The sequence below is a fragment of the Halichoerus grypus genome, chromosome 4, assembly GCF_964656455.1.
Source record: "Halichoerus grypus chromosome 4, mHalGry1.hap1.1, whole genome shotgun sequence".
Classification (NCBI taxonomy): domain Eukaryota; kingdom Metazoa; phylum Chordata; class Mammalia; order Carnivora; family Phocidae; genus Halichoerus; species Halichoerus grypus.
Window position 1 is genome coordinate 156,295,379 of NC_135715.1, and position 15,936 is coordinate 156,311,314.

Here is a 15,936-nt window from a genome sequence, read left to right on the forward strand (position 1 = left end):
AAAATGCTAGAACTCATACAGGAATTCAGTAAAGTGGCAGGATATAAAAAATCAATGCACAAAAATCAGTTGCATTCCTATACACCAACAAGACAGAAGAGAAATTTAGGAGTCGATCCCATTTACAATTGCACCCAAAAACCGTAAGATACCTAGGAATAAATCTAACCAAAGAGGCAAAGAATCTGTACTCAGAAAACTATAAAATACTCATGAAAGAAATTGAGGAAGTCACAAAGAAATGGAAAAATGTTCCATGCTCATGGATTGGAAAAACAAGTATTGTGAAGATGTCAATGCTACCTAGAGCAATCTACACATGTAATGCAATCCCTATCAAAATACCATCAACTTTTTTCACAGAAATGGAACAAATAATCTTAAAATTGGTATGGAACCAGAAAAGACCCCGAATAGCCAGAGGAATGTTGAAAAAGAAAACCATCACAATTCCGGACTTCAAGCTCTACAAAGCTGTAATCATCAAGACAGTATGGTACTGGCACAAACACAGACACATAGATCAATGGAACAGAATAGAGAGCCCAGAAATGGACCCTCAACTCTATGGTCAACTAATCTTCGACAAAGCAGGAAAGAATGTCCAATGGAAAAAAGACAGTCTCTTCAACAAATGGTGTTGGGAAAATTGGACAGCCACATGCAGAAGAATGAAACTAGACCATTTCCTTACACCGCACACAAAAATAGACTCAAAAATGGATGAAAAGACCTAAATGTGAGATAGGAGTCCATCAAAATCCTAGAGGAGAACACAGGCAGCAACCTCTTCGACCTCAGCTGCAGGAACTTCTTCCTAGACATATCGCCAAAGGCAAGGGAAGCAAGGGCAAAAAATGAAGTATTGGGACTTCATCAAGATAAAAAGCTTTTGCACAGCAAAGGAAACAGCCAACTAAACCAAAAGACAACCGAAAGAATGGGAGAAGATATTTGCAAATGACATATCAGATAAAGGGCTAGCATCCAAAATCTATAAAGAACTTATCAAACTCAACACCCAAAGAACAAAGAATCCAATCAGGAAATGGGCAGAAGACATGAACAGACATTTCTGCAAAGAAGACATCCAAATGGCCAACAGACACATGAAAAAGTGCTCAACATCACTTGGCATCAGGGAAATACAAATCAAAACCACAATGAGATTCCACCTCCCACCAGTCAGAATGGCTAAAATTAACAAGTCAGGAAACGACAGATGTTGGCGGGGATACGGAGAAAGGGGAGCCCTCCTACACTGTTGGTGGGAATGCAAGCTGGTGCAGCCACTCTGTTCCTCTGTTCCTTTGAGGAACAGTATGGAGGTTCCTCAAAAAGTTGAAAATAGAGCTACCCTACGACCCAGCAATTGCACTACTGGGTATTTACCCCAAAGATACAAATGTAGGAATCCGAAGGGGTACGTGCACCCCGATGTTTATAGCAGCAATGTCCACAATAGCCAAACTATGGAAAGGGCCCAGATGTCCGAGGTGACAGATGAATGGATGAAGAAGATGTGCTGTATATATATACAACGGAATATTATGCAGCCATCAAAAAATGAAATCTTGCCATTTGCAATGACATGGATAGAACTAGAGAGTATTATGCTAAGTGAAAAAGTCGATCAGAGAAAGACAAGTATCATATGATCTCACTGATATGTGGAATTTGAGAAACAAGGCAGAGGATTATAGGGGAAGAGAGGGAAAAATGAAACAAGATAAGACCAGAGAGGGAGACAAACCATAAGAGACTCTTAATCTCAGGAAACAAACTGAGGGTTGCTGGAGTGGTGGGGGTAGGAGGGATGGGGTGGCTGGGTGGTAGACATTGGGGAGGGTATGTGCTATGGTGAGTGCTGTGAATTGTGCAAGACTGATGAATCACAGACCTGTACCCCTGAAACAATACACGGTTTATTAATAAAAATAAATTTTTTAAAAATTAGGGAGAAATTAGTCAAGGGATTAATAAAATAAGAGGATATGAAATATGACACCATATACTAAAATAGAATACACATTCTTTTGGAGTGCACACGGAACATTCTCCAGAACAGATCAGATATTAGGCCACAAAACAAGTATCAACAAATTCAAAAAAATCAGTCATACCACGCAGCTTTTCTGACCACAATGCTATGAAACTAGAAATCAATCATAAGAAAAAATCTGGAAAGAGCATAAATACATGGAGGTTAAATAACATGCTACTAAACAATGAATGGATCAATCAAGAAATCAAAGAAGAAATCAAAAACTATATGGAAACAAAATAAAATACAGTGGTCCAAAATCTTTGGGATGCAGCAAAAGTGGTTCTAAGAGGGAAGTTTATAAGCTATACAGGCCAACATCAAGAAGCAGAAAAATCTCAAATAAACAACCTAACCTTATACCTAAAAGAGCTAGAAAAAGAACAAATAAAACCCACACCCAGCAAAAGGAAAGGAATAATGATTAGAGCAGAGGGGCGCCTGGCTGGCTCAGTGGGTAGAGCATGTGATTATTGATCTCAGGGCTGTGAGTTCAAGCCCCACAGTGGGTGCAGAGATTATCTAACAATAAAATCTTAAAAAAAAAAAAAAGATTAGAGCAGAAATAAATGATATAGAAACTAAAAAAACAATAGAACAGATCAATAGTTCAGAACAGAAGCTAGTTCTTTGGAAAGATCAACAAAATTGGGGCGCCTCAGTGGCTTAGTCGTTAAGCGTCTACCTTCAGCTGAGGTCATGATCCCAGGGTGCTGGGATCGAGTCCCGCATCGGGCTCCCTGCTCCGCGGGAAGCCTGCTTCTCCCTCTCCCACTCCCCCTGCTTGTGTTCCCTCTCTCGCTCTGTCTCTCTCTGTCAAATAAATAAATAAAATCTTAATAAAAAAAATTGATGAACCTTTAGCAAGACTCATCAAAAAAGGGCACAAATAAAATCATAAATGAAAGAGGAGAAATAACAACAAACACCACAGAAATACAAACAATTGTAACAGAATATTATGAGAACCTGTACGCCATCAAATTGGACAACTTAGAAGAAATGGATAAGTTCCTAGAAATATAACCTATCAAAACTGAAGCAGGAAGAAACAGAAAATTTGAACAGACCAATTAGCAGCAATGAGATTGAAGCAGTAATCAAAAACTCCAAAAAAACAAAAGTCCAGGAATAGACAGCTTCACAGGCAAATTCTACCATTTAAAGAAGAGTTAATACCTATTCTTCTCAAATCATTCCTAAACATACAAGAGAAAGGAAAACTTCCAAATTCACTCTATGAGGTATTACCTTGATACCAAAACCAGATAAAGACACCACAAAAAAAAAAGAGAGAACCACAGGTCTATATCTCTCATGAAAACAGATGCAAAAATCCTCAACAACGTATTAGCAAACCAAATCCAACAATACATTAAAAAATCATACACCAGGATCAAGTGGGATTATTTCCAGGATGTAAGGGTGGTTCTTTATTTGCAAAACAATCAACATGATAAGATACATCAACAAGATAAAGGATGAAAACTACATGATCATTTCAATAAATGCAGACAAAGTACAACATCAACTCCTGATTAAAAAAAAAAAACCCTCTGCAAAGGAGGTCTAGAGAGCACATACCTCAACATAATAAAGGCCTTATATGAAAAACCCACAGCCAACACCATACTCAATGGTGAAAAACAGAGCTTTCCCTTAAGGTCGAAGCAAGACACTCTCATCACTTTTATTCAACACAGTACTGGAAGTCCTAGCAATAGCAAGTAGATGACATAGTGAAATAAAACGCATCCAAATTGGTAAGGAAGGAGTAAAACTCTCATTATCTGCAAATGACATGATACTATATATAGAAAACCCTAAAGACTCCACCAAAAAATTACTAGAATTGATAAACGAGTTCAGTAAACCCACAGGATACAAAATCGATGTACAGCAATCCATCACATTCCTATACACTACTAATGAAGCAGCAGAAAGTGTTTTAAGAAAACCATCCAAGGGGCACATGGCTGGCTTAGTCAGTAAAGCATGCAGCTCCAGATCTCAGAGTCATGAGTTTAAGCCTGATGCTGGGTGTAGAGCTTACTTAAAAAAAAAAAGAAAGAAAACAAAAGAATCACATTTACAATTACACCAAAAACAATAAAATATTTAGGAATAAACTTAACCAAAGAGGTGAAAGACCTGTACTGTGAAAACTACGAAACACTGATGAAAGAAATTCAAGACACTGCAAAGAAATGAAAAGACATTCCATGCTCACGGATTAGAAGAACAAATATTATTAAAATGTCTATGCTACCTGGGCGCCTGGGTGGCTCAGTTGGACAAGCATCTGCCTTCGGCTCAGGTCATGATCCCAGGGTCCTGGGATCGAGTCCTGCACTGGGCTCCCTGCTCAGAGGGGAGTCTGTCCCTCCCCCCTGCTCATGCACTCACTCTCTCTCTCAAATAAATAAAATCTTTTAAAAAAATGTCTCTGACATTGGCTATAACATTTTTCTTTATGTCTCCTGAGGCAAGGAAAATAAAAGCAAAAACAAATTATTGGAACTACATCAAAATAAAGTTTCTGCACAGCAAAGGAAACAATCAACAGAACTAAATAAAAGACAACCTAGTGAATGGGAGAAGATATTTGCAAATGACCTATCTGATAAAGGGTTAGGATCCAAAACATATAAAGAACTGATACAACTCAATACCCAAAAAAACAAATAATCCAATTTAAAAATGGGCAGAAGACACGAATAGACATTTCTCCAAAGAACACATCCAGATGGCCACAGACACATAAAAATATGCTCAACATCACTCATCATCAGGGAAATGGAAAGCAAAGCTACAGTGAGGTAACACCTCACACCTGTCAGAATGGCTAAAATCGGAAACAAAGAAACAAGTGTTGGCAAGGATGTGGAGAAAAAGGAACCCTCATGTACTGTTGGTGGGTATGCAAACTGGTGAAGCCACTGGGGAAGACAGTATAGGGAAGCGAGTTTAATTTTAAAAAATTAAAAATGGAACTACCCTATGGCCCAGTAATTGTACTACTGGGTATTTACCCAAAAAATACAAAAACATCCTGATGTTTATAGCAGCATTATTTATAATACCCAAACTATGGAAGCAACCCAAGTGTCCATTGCTAGATGGACAAAGAAGATGTAAGATAAATATATAAGGGAACATTATTTAGCCATAAAAAAGAATGAAATCTTGCCATTTGCAACAACATGGATAGAGCAAGAGAGTATAATGCTAAGCGAAATAAGTCAGAGAAAGACAAATACCATTATGATTTCATTCATATGTGGAATTTAAGAAACAAAACAAATGAGCAAAGAAAAAAAAGAGAGAGACAAACCAAGAATAGACTCTTAACTGTAGAGAACAAACTGATGGTTACCACAGGGAAGGTGGGTGGATGGATGGGGGAAATAGGGGGCGGCGATTAAAGAGTACATTTATCATGATGAAAACAGTAAAATTAACAAAGGAAAAAAGACTTCTAACAGGACGCTCATCTAGATAAAAGGAAATGCCAAAATACTGAGAAGATAAATTAAGAGTTCACTGTATTATAACTACCTAAGCCACTATGCAGGGCATTATTTGGCAACACATCAGGAAACCAAAATAATAAATACTAAGTGATTAGTCAGAAAGTCACTTCTGAAGATATCCTTCAATATGCCCCAGATGTGCAGTTTAAAGAAGGATAATAAGTATAAATTGTGTCTTTTATCAAAAAGTAGATTAAAATAATCTAGCTCTGCCTAATCTGGAAAGTGAAAGAAAAAAAAAGAACACTTTTTAAATGGTTTTAACATGTGCTTGCCATATTTAAAAAAGACTAATGCTACAAAAGTCTAAAACTCCAAAATAAAACATTAAAAAACAAACAAAAACAAAAAAGAAGCCTGGCAGAGTTCAATAGATATTAATATTTCATTGAGCCATACTCGGATTTTCATTTTCTTGGTAAGGACTTCTACTCAATGTGAGTGATATGCCACATCACCTCAAGCTTCTGAACATATTTTCCAAATAATACAGTGAAGTGCTCCTCCATTTGTTTTAAAAGTCACACTATTAAAATGCTATTATCAATAATCCCCACAAAAACGACCTTGTCTTATGATTTCCATGCACATCAGTATCGCCTCTTCACGTTCTCCTCGAGCAAAGCGAATGTTGGCTTCACCCATGAGACCCCTCAGAGCTCTGGGAAGTTTACTTCGAGGCCTTTTCTCCTGTATAGAAAAAAAAAAAAAAATTTAGCTAAAATATAGTAATATTTTAGATTTCAATTCCAACCAAATTAATAAATGCAGAAGATAATGAAAATGAAATTTCTTTTTAAAACTTCTTAATATTCTAAATTGAGAACTAAGGACTAAATAACTTCAATACTGACTCATTAACATTCAAGTCTGTATTTCAGGAAAAAGTCTAAAATTAATCTCAGGAAAGAAATTATTCTAAAATATTCTCCAAAAAGAAATACCTCAGAAAACTAAAAAACAAAAACAAACTTCCTACAGTAGAAAGTTCAAAGCACAGTAAAATATATGAAGAAAGCAAAAACCAATATGGTCAGGAATCGCTAATTACTAATTAGAATAATAACAAATGTAGAACCTGATGCTGCAAAATGGGACTTATGTGCCAGGAAACTTCTTATAATATAACCTACTGAAGATTCTCCTTCCTTCAAATTTATCTACTCAGAATAAACTTGATTAAAAAAATATCAAGTTACATTGGGGCGCCTGGATGTTTAAGTCAGTTAAGTGTCTAACTCTTGCTTTCGGCTCAGGTCATGATCTCAGGGTTGGTCATGAGATGGAGCCCTGTGTGGGGCTCCGTGCTCAGCAGGGAGTCCGCTTGAGATCCTCTCCCTCCCCACCTCCCCACCCACCCACCCCTGCTCTCACTCATGTGTGCATTCTCTCTCTCACTAATAAATAAATCTTTAAAAAAATATATCAAGTTATAATATGGACCTTTTATTTATTTTTTTTAAAGATTTTATTTATTTTTTGACAGAGAGAGAGACAGCGAGAGAGGGAACACAAGCAGGGAGAATGGGAGAAGGAGAAGCAGACTTCCCGCCAAGCAGGGAGACCGATGTGGGGCTCGATCCCAGGACCCTGGGATCATGACCTGAGCCGAAGGCAGATGCTTAATGACTGAGCCACCTAGGCACCCCATAATATGGACCTTTTAATAGCAAAACCACAGTACATTCTGACACATGCATAATTAAGGTTTTGCATTTTTTAAAAATCTCTAAGATGAAACATAAGAAACCAGTAACAGTTGTCTCATATGTCCTTCCTCACAGTTTGAATTCTTTCCAAATATATGTATAATTTAAAGATTCCTTTTTCAATTACTATGTCACATTTTTACCTTCCATTTATAAATACTAAAATAAGTATTTACTTTCATCATTTTCTTGGTTTCACGATTGAGAACCATCTCCAGTACAAACACATCGCCCGCAGTGGGTTGCTCAGGTGTTTCTTCTTCCTCCTCCTCCTCTTCTTCCTCTTCCTCCTCATCATCTTCATTCTCTCCAAGCATGGAAGCAAAGACCTTGTGAACTGACTTACTGACTCCATCTGACATTTCTCCTGAAGAAAGACACATTAAGGATGTTGGATAAAACAGACAGTTAATATGTTTAAGGAAGGACACAATTTTTTAAAAACCCACAAATTCTGAGCAACATATAGTCATTCTCATGAAATCATAACAATCATCTTAAGAATTCTGAACATCCAAAATAAATATAAAAAGAAATGTGTAAAATATAACACTGCCAATCAATAAAATTTATTCCAGTAACAGAAAGGAAAAAAAATCATATGATCATCTTGATAAGGAGAAGCATTTGATAAAATCCAATTCCTAATAATAAATTAAAAAATAATGAATTTATCATTCCTAATAAAAATTCTAAGTCATCCAGAAATGGAAAGGAATAGCTTTAATTTGATAAGCAGTATCTACAAAAAAATTTTCCACACAGTTAATGGTGAATTATTCAGTTACTGGGAATGAGACAAGGATGCTATCACCACTCCTTTCAACATTTTGCTGGAGGTCCTGGATAATGTAAAAGAGAAGAGAAAAGGCATAGAGATGGAAAGGAAGAAATAAAACTGTCATTATTCACAAATGATGTGATTATGTATATAGAAGATCCAAAAGAATGTACAAACTGCCAGAATACATGAATTAAGCCAGGTTCCTGGATTCAAGGTCAATATACAAAAATTAACTGTAGTTTTTCTATCAGCAATAATGAACTGAAAGTGAAATTAAAAGAAGGCCCTATTTGCATGATGTGTAGGAAAGGTACTCAAGAGCAAGAATTTAACAGTGATATTCAGTAATGCATAGGAGAAAAAAGACAATTCCAGTGGCCATATATTCCAATTAGCAGACTTTGTCAAACTTGTTCAAAACTGACCCTTCTGTTGTTCTGAATATATGTGCACACTCACCAAGGGTCCTGATAGAGCTCTGGGATGATTCCTTCCTGGGAAATGGGAAGTTTTATATCTTAAAAGGACTGATGGGATTATTTGAGCTGAGGCAATCTAATACATGATGCCTACTGCTCCTGATGAGCAAGAATCGACTCAGTTAATCCCCTTTTCTAGGGAGGGCCTGATGGCCACTTCTCAGGGGCAGCTTTAGTCAACCAAGACTGGGAGGCACCCAACGGTGCTTCTACTACAGTTACCCCTCAAAGACCTGATGATGGAAGAGCTATTCCTCCCCTAAGCAGATAAGACCCACAAGTTATTAGAACAACTTCAGTCCTCTTTTCCACCCCACCTGCCTGACAAGGTAAGAAACCGTAGTAACCCCAATTTGCTCTCCTTTTTGCCCCTTCTTCTCCACTTGATCGAAGAAGGCAGGAATAAAGCTTGTTTTCTGTCTATCCTATTAGTATGCATTCTCTGTGTAAAGAGAGCTGTATACAGGGGGGAAAAAAAAGCTTCTACTTCTACTCCCTAGAACAAGAAAGTTCAATTTAGTTCTCAATCAGACACTATACACAAAGCTACATTCTAACTGATGGTTCAGTATCCCACGTAACTTGTCATGGGCAGATGAATACTAGGAACTATTATCAGTATTCTGATCACTAGAAAGGTATATGAATCCCTGGAAATTAATGAATTTGCATACTAGTTCATCAATTAGACTCTGATGGCTTTAATGAGTTTGGGACTAACCAAATCTAGTATCTGGACATGCCGAGCTGAGGACTGGATCCTAGAATGAGGCAGCATACCAAGATACCTACTGTGTGTGAGGACCCATCTGGGCAGCCAACAGGACTTCCACTCTGGCATTTCTATCTTATCTCCTATAACTAAAGCAGTTGTTTGGAAGTCACTTTGTATAGAAGTACAAACCATTACAATTTGGGGGGAGTACAGTCTGGAAGTAATTAGTAACTGAAAGAGCCAATTTAAAAAACAATGACCCCAAAAAGGCTCCCATCTGAAACACTTTTCCAAAGGGCACCTGTGCAGCTCAGCCGGTCAAGCAACTGACTCTTGATTTTGGCTCAGGTCATGATTTCAGGGTCCTGGGATGGGTGGCGTGGGCCTCTGCGCTCAGTGGGGAATCTGCCTGAGGATTCTCTCTCTCCCTCGGCCCCTACCCCCGAGTGGCGCATGCACATGCTTGCTCTAAAATAAATAAATCTTTTAAAAAATAAAAATAAACACTTTTCCACAAAAATAACCCACAAAACTACCCATCACCATATTCAATAACTCCACAAATATTTATTGAGCACCTGTTATACACCATGCACTATGCTGATAAACCAGGTAATCAACAACAGAATACCACTGCAATGAAAAAACAATGTTTTCATTAAATTATTAGGTACTCTTAATATTTAATGCAGGTGGCAAATGATTTTAACATACCTTCATTGACATCTTTGTCTCGCGATTTGGTGGAGTCAATTCCTGATGATGATGGAACTTCAGAGTCATTTGGATTTTCTTCAGCTGATAACTTTCCTTTTTCCTGAAGACTCTGTGATTGAAAATTAATGATTCCAAAAAATAATGCAGATTTAGTTCTCTCCAGTTGGGAACAGGGCATTTCCCTCATTTTCTTTCTATAAAACTTGAGCTCTGCAAACACATACAGTATCTGGAATCCAAACTTGAACAGTCAAAGCATTTCAGAGTACTTAGATCTCATCCCCCACGTCTGTCTGCATCAGTCACTTATAAAAAATAATTTAAAATACCTTGATGATTTCATGAATCTACACATTGTATCCTAGCTTTTTAAGTGAAAAGAGATGGATCATTATTAGCTGCATGAATTAGGAGAGAACCCACAGTTAATTTCAAAGGGTGAGATTATTTTTATTTTCCCTCGGACTTCATGTAAATGAGAAGGTAAGGAAAGTTCAGATATTCTAAAGTATGAAAAATTATGTGAGTGGAGATTTTGTTATCAGACAAGAAAATTCGCTTTTTTGTAGAAGATTACATCAATACCACTGGGAGACACCTCAGAAACGGGCCCTCGGTTGAGAAATAAACTGCCGCCTAAAGAAGAGAGTGAGTCGCTCACCCGAACACAAAAGAAACTCAGTGGCAAAGCTAGGACCAGAATCAGAAACTGACGGGGTGAGGGAGGACGGCGGTGGGGAGAGAAGGGGAGAGAGAGACAGAGGTTACCACAGAAACAAGCTTTTTGGCGGGGGGAATTTTTAAAGAGGAGCTTAACACAAGGATGAGAGGTGAGAACCGGGGTTTGGGGAAGAAGGGGAAGAATCTGCCGGGAGTTCCGGCCCGCCCCATCACAGCGAATGGGGCCATATAGGTCCCGCACATCTAGGTGTATTAGGGCGACGAGACAGTGAGGAGAATCCTGGCCTAGCATCGCCTCACTTTCTTCTCGCGGGTTTTTCTCTCTTCTCTCCGCCTTTCGAACTCCTCAAAGGAGATCTTCCCTTCCAGGTAGTCGATGAGCTCCGGGCTGAAACCCGACATGTCTGCGGGGTGCGGAGACACAGCACCACGCGCCAGGACAGAGAACCGGAAAAGCAAGATTTTATCCTGCTCCGGGGCGCCGCGAGAAGCGACCCGGCGTTCTCCTGGGAAACGGGCCCGGCCGGCGCTGCAGCCGCTGCGCTCGGGTTCCGCGGGAGCATCTGGTCCGGCTTCCCTCCAGGCGGCGGGAGCGGGATCTTCTGGGCGGAGTCCGGTGCTCTGGGCCTCGCCTGCTATGCTGGTTTACGCCTCCTATTTAAGATGATCGGGGAGTTAAAAAAAAAAGTGCTTTAAAGAAATTTTCCTTAATCTAGATCGCTTCCCTCAATACTTCATTAGGATTCTTACTCCCAATTCATTTCCTTTTCTGAATGTTTGTTCTTTAAATTAATTTGAACTTTGCTGTAGTGATTATTTTCTTAATGTAACCATCTGCACTGCCTCGTACATGTTTCACTGTACGTTGTTCCCCTGCCACAGAAGGCGAAAGTCCTCTCCCAATTTGTGCTTTAAATCTCATCTCCTCCACCAATGGCACCATCAGTTTTCCCGTCTTCCATGAATCCTCAAGCTCTCCCTTTCCTCAGGGCTCCTTCTCAGTCTGTAAATAAGTTTATCAGGACTTCTTGTTCCACCTATCAGGCCTACCCAAGTTTTCTTCTTTTCTTAACAAACTTTTAGAAAGAATCAAATGCTTGATGTGATTACCATACACTCTTGCTCATTTACTATAGGACGCGTACTAGCTTATGCGTATTACATACATTGCCCAAAATAATCCTTAAAAACAGATGTTGCTATTCTTTTTTTTTTTTTTTTTTTTTTTTTTGACAGAGACACAGCGAGAGAGGGAACACAGGCAGGGGGAGTGGGAGAGGGAGAAGCAGGCTTCCCGCAGAGCAGGGAGCCCAATGCGGGGCTCGATCCCAGGACCCTGGGATCATGACCTGAGCCAAGGCACACGCTTAAGGACTGAGCCACCCAGGTGCCCCCAGATGTTGCTATTTTTAAAGCCAAAGTCCTGTATCTAATAAGGAGCAGAGCCAGGATGTGAACCCTGGTCTGACCCCAAATCCCATGCGTGGAATTAATATGGTATATAGCCTCCCCTAAATGGAACTATTCTTTACCTCCTGAACACTCCTGTGGTCTGTACTTTACTTTGTATTAATATTTCTATTATTACTATTTCTCCACTGTCCTATTCTAGAGACACTATCTGTCAACATCCCGAGAACAGTACTACCTGATGCATCTTTGTGAACGCTAGTAATCTGTGCTCAAAACACATTTCTGAATTAAATTGGATGAAATTGAAAGTGCACTGGAAATGGGCAAGAGCGTTGAGGTATGGGGAATGCTTCTTGACATAAAGCTAAGTTTAAAGACAAGTTACAAGGAGCCTGTCACTTAGCCATTAGTACCTCTTTGTTATAATCCGGATGAGGATAAGCAACAGTAGGATGGCAGAATGAAAGCCACGACCCCAAGACTTCCAGGTGAGAGAAAAATACCTCACAGCTAGAAGCCCTCCCCTTTCTCATGATGAAGAATCCTCAGCACTCTACCTGGGTATAAAATATGGAGGCTAGCAGGGTGGGTTGGATTAAGGTTCTCAAAAGACATCATTAATAGGGAAATTCTCCCCTGAATTTCTCCAGGCAGTCAGGGAACTACATCTAAGAGGAAGTCAAGGGTCTGGTCCTAACTTCCTAGGGGGAAAAGAAGGGAATCAAGGGCAGGAAAGATGCTCACCTCATAAGAACTCTCTCCTAAGACCCAGATGGCTTAGACCAACTTGTTTCATTATTAGCTCCCCGGAATATGGGATAACAATTGTGAAGCTGTAGATTCACATTGGGGAGAATAGAGAACAGGGAGCATGGGGTGGAAGGATAGCTTTTATGCTGTTGATAAAAAGACAACAGACCCAAAATGGAATCACTTGTGCTAAACCCACATCACAAAACCAAGACTTAATACTTAACTTAGTTACAGTTTCAACCTCTCTCAGGAGTGAAATCTTAAGCCTGTCAACCTGTAATTACCTGAGCAGCACTAGTGAGGTGACCTCACTGCATGATAGACCTCTGCTGTCCCCTAAAGGGAGGTGACCTTGCCACAAACAATCCACTCTCTGCTAGTAACTTCCTTGTCCCACCTTCTAGCTACAAAAGTCTTTCATTGTGTACAGCTCTTTGGAGCTCCTATTTGTTAGATGATGCCCAATTCATGGTTCATTGAATAAAGCCAATAAGATCTTTAAAATTTACTTTAAAGTTTGAATTTGGTTTTAAACACTGCTATGGAACACCTTATGTACACGAAGTTCTTCTTTTTTTTTTTTAAGATTTTATTTATTTATTTTGACAGAGAGAGACAGTGAAAGAGGGAACACAAGCAGGGGGAGTGGGAGAGGAAGAAGCAGGCTTCCCGCAGAGCAGAGAGCCGGATGTGGGGCTCGATCCCAGGACCCTGGGGTCATGACCTGAGCCAAAGGCAGACACTTAACAACTGAGCCACCCAGGCGCCCCAGACACGAAAGTTCTTTTACAACTCAGACTATAGGAACATATCTTATAAAATTGTAATCTTTCTGTTTTTCTTTTCTCCACTTCCTTGTAAGTGATTTGTCCCCTGGTGAGTCAGAGGCATCCGTATTACCTTGAGATGAAGTGGAATTGTTCTAGAAGTAATAAAAATAGCAAGAAGAAACCTTTCAGACTTTCTGACTGCTTTTGGGAATCAAAATGGAATGTCTGAAGGAAGCAGAACATTGAATTTATGCCATAACAATAGAATTAAGAGTACACGGAGGAGATGACTCCATCCTTTCTCCTCCTCAAGTGGAGGAACGGGAATGGGGTGTGACCCTTTTGGGGAGACAATTTTTCCATAATTCTCTCACTTTTCTGCAAAACCTTGTGACAACTTTCAATCTGGGCTATATTTTCAAAGATGTCTGTAGAACAAACAACCTTGAAAGAGGAATTATCTTTCCCTGGAGCAGAGGACAGATTTGTTTTCTGACCAGTACACTAAATATAATGTTTCCCTCTGGAGCAAAGGCTGCGTGTGTTGCTAGTAGCCCCTTATAAAAGTGGGGATTTCCTAAGTTTGGGGTTCCTCAGCTGTGGCACAAACCCACTTGTGTGCAGCATATACTTGAACATACCTCCGTGTGGCTCCCATGATACTTGGGGGATAAGGAGAGCCAATGCGGATGTAAAACTCATGCTGCATGCAGCTCCATGAGTAGTAAAGTCTGTTGCCTCAGCCCAAGAGTCTCATGTGTCTGACAGAAACTGAAACCGTAACAGGATAGTGTGCGGCTTACAAGTAGAGCAGAACCTCACACCCTTGATGGTTCTTGACTCCCCTAGATCTGTGATAGGGGACAATAGGTCACGTCCTGAGAATGGAGTACTCATCAAAGAGGAACAGAGTCAGTGTTGAAAGGCTGTCAGAGACCTATGGAAAGAATTACCATGGGCCCCTTGAGAACCTGGATCTCATACAAAACATTGATTTTCACTGGAGGAAACATGACACTTCTGCTCTTTTCCTAGCAATGGCTCTCAGCCAAGAAAAATATCCCTTGCCCTGTGGGATTTTAGAAATGTCTGTAGGGAAGTTTGGGTTGTCAAAATAACAGGGCAGGGGTGGGGAAATGACTGACATACAGTGTCTGAGGACCAGGGATGCTAAATGGTCATACAAGTGGAGACTTGTCCTTCCCCAATTGCCAATAGCATCACCATCAAGAAACTCTAGTCAGCCTTCCATCAACAGCTACCTGCCAACAGTGAGGAGTTTTCCAGAAGAAGGATGCATGCTCTTGCCTTGAGATTGTGTAAGCTCCTAGCTAAAAGTCCATGTGGATGCTCTTCCTTTTCAAAGGCCCTGAAACATAAGCATTCCCTTTGTGGAGATATTGACACCCAGAGTGGGGGCCGTAAAAGGGAAAGGGAAAAACCAGCCACTGATCTTGAGTAGAACTGGACAGTGGCAAAACACTCCTTACCATTCTACCCTTTATCTGAGTAGCTTATATTTTTATGGGAATAGCTCATCATTAGTAATCACTTATATCTTTTAAATGGTGAGAAACATAATCTTGACATTAACTAGAAGCAACTTCTATTACTGTGTGAATAATAGCAGAATAGCACACCTTCACTTCAATTCAAGACATATTTATTGGACACTTGCTACATGCAGAGCATTGTGCTAGGTGCTGGAGAAATAAAAATGGCTTAGATATGATCTCTGCTCACAAAGACCTCACAACACTCCAGGGAAAACAGGCACATATACAACTACTTAAAACAGAACAAATTAGGGACGCCTGGGTGGCTCAGTTGGTTAGGCATCTGCCTTTGGCTCAGGTCATGAACCCGGGGTCCTGGGATCGAGTCCTGCATTGGGCTCCCTGCTCAGCGGGGAGTTTTCTTCTCCTTCTCCCTCTGCCCCTCCCCCCTGCTGGTGCACATACTCTTTCTCTCCCTCAAAAGAATAAATAAAATCTTTTCTAAAAAAAGAATTAAACCAGATGCAGAAATCTATTTTTGCATAAATATTTTATTATTGAGTATCAATGACCCACAAAAAGCCACAGAAGACTACTGTGGGATGTACGGACTACTGTTTCTGGGATGTCAATGTTTGCATTCTAGTACAGTGCTCTTTGTAGGAATCCCAGAGAAAGTGATGCAGCTCTCCATAATGATACAGGAAAAGTAGCATTCCACATGAAAATATGAGAATCAGAATAATTCAGCCTGAGCTGGTAGGAAGAGGAGAAGATTGGTTGTAAAAGAAGGGAATTCCACCCGTTTCTATTCTCCCTTCTTAAGGACGTGTGTGGAGAAA

At 39.8% G+C, this 15,936-nt stretch overlaps 1 protein-coding gene across 1 annotated transcript in view; it reads right to left on the minus strand.

The window, feature by feature from the left end:
* Positions 1-11,140, minus strand: part of GTF3C3 (general transcription factor IIIC subunit 3) — a 45,862-nt gene extending 34,722 nt beyond the window's left edge. The window contains exons 1-4 of the mRNA XM_036107935.2: positions 10,963-11,140; positions 9,979-10,090; positions 7,463-7,653; positions 6,144-6,267 (exon numbers count right to left, since the gene is read on the minus strand). Coding sequence (XP_035963828.1) covers positions 6,144-6,267; positions 7,463-7,653; positions 9,979-10,090; positions 10,963-11,064 — 529 coding nt within the window. The 5' untranslated portion in view covers positions 11,065-11,140. The remainder of the gene's footprint in view (positions 1-6,143; positions 6,268-7,462; positions 7,654-9,978; positions 10,091-10,962) is intronic.
* Between the last annotated feature and the right edge of the window lie 4,796 nt (positions 11,141-15,936).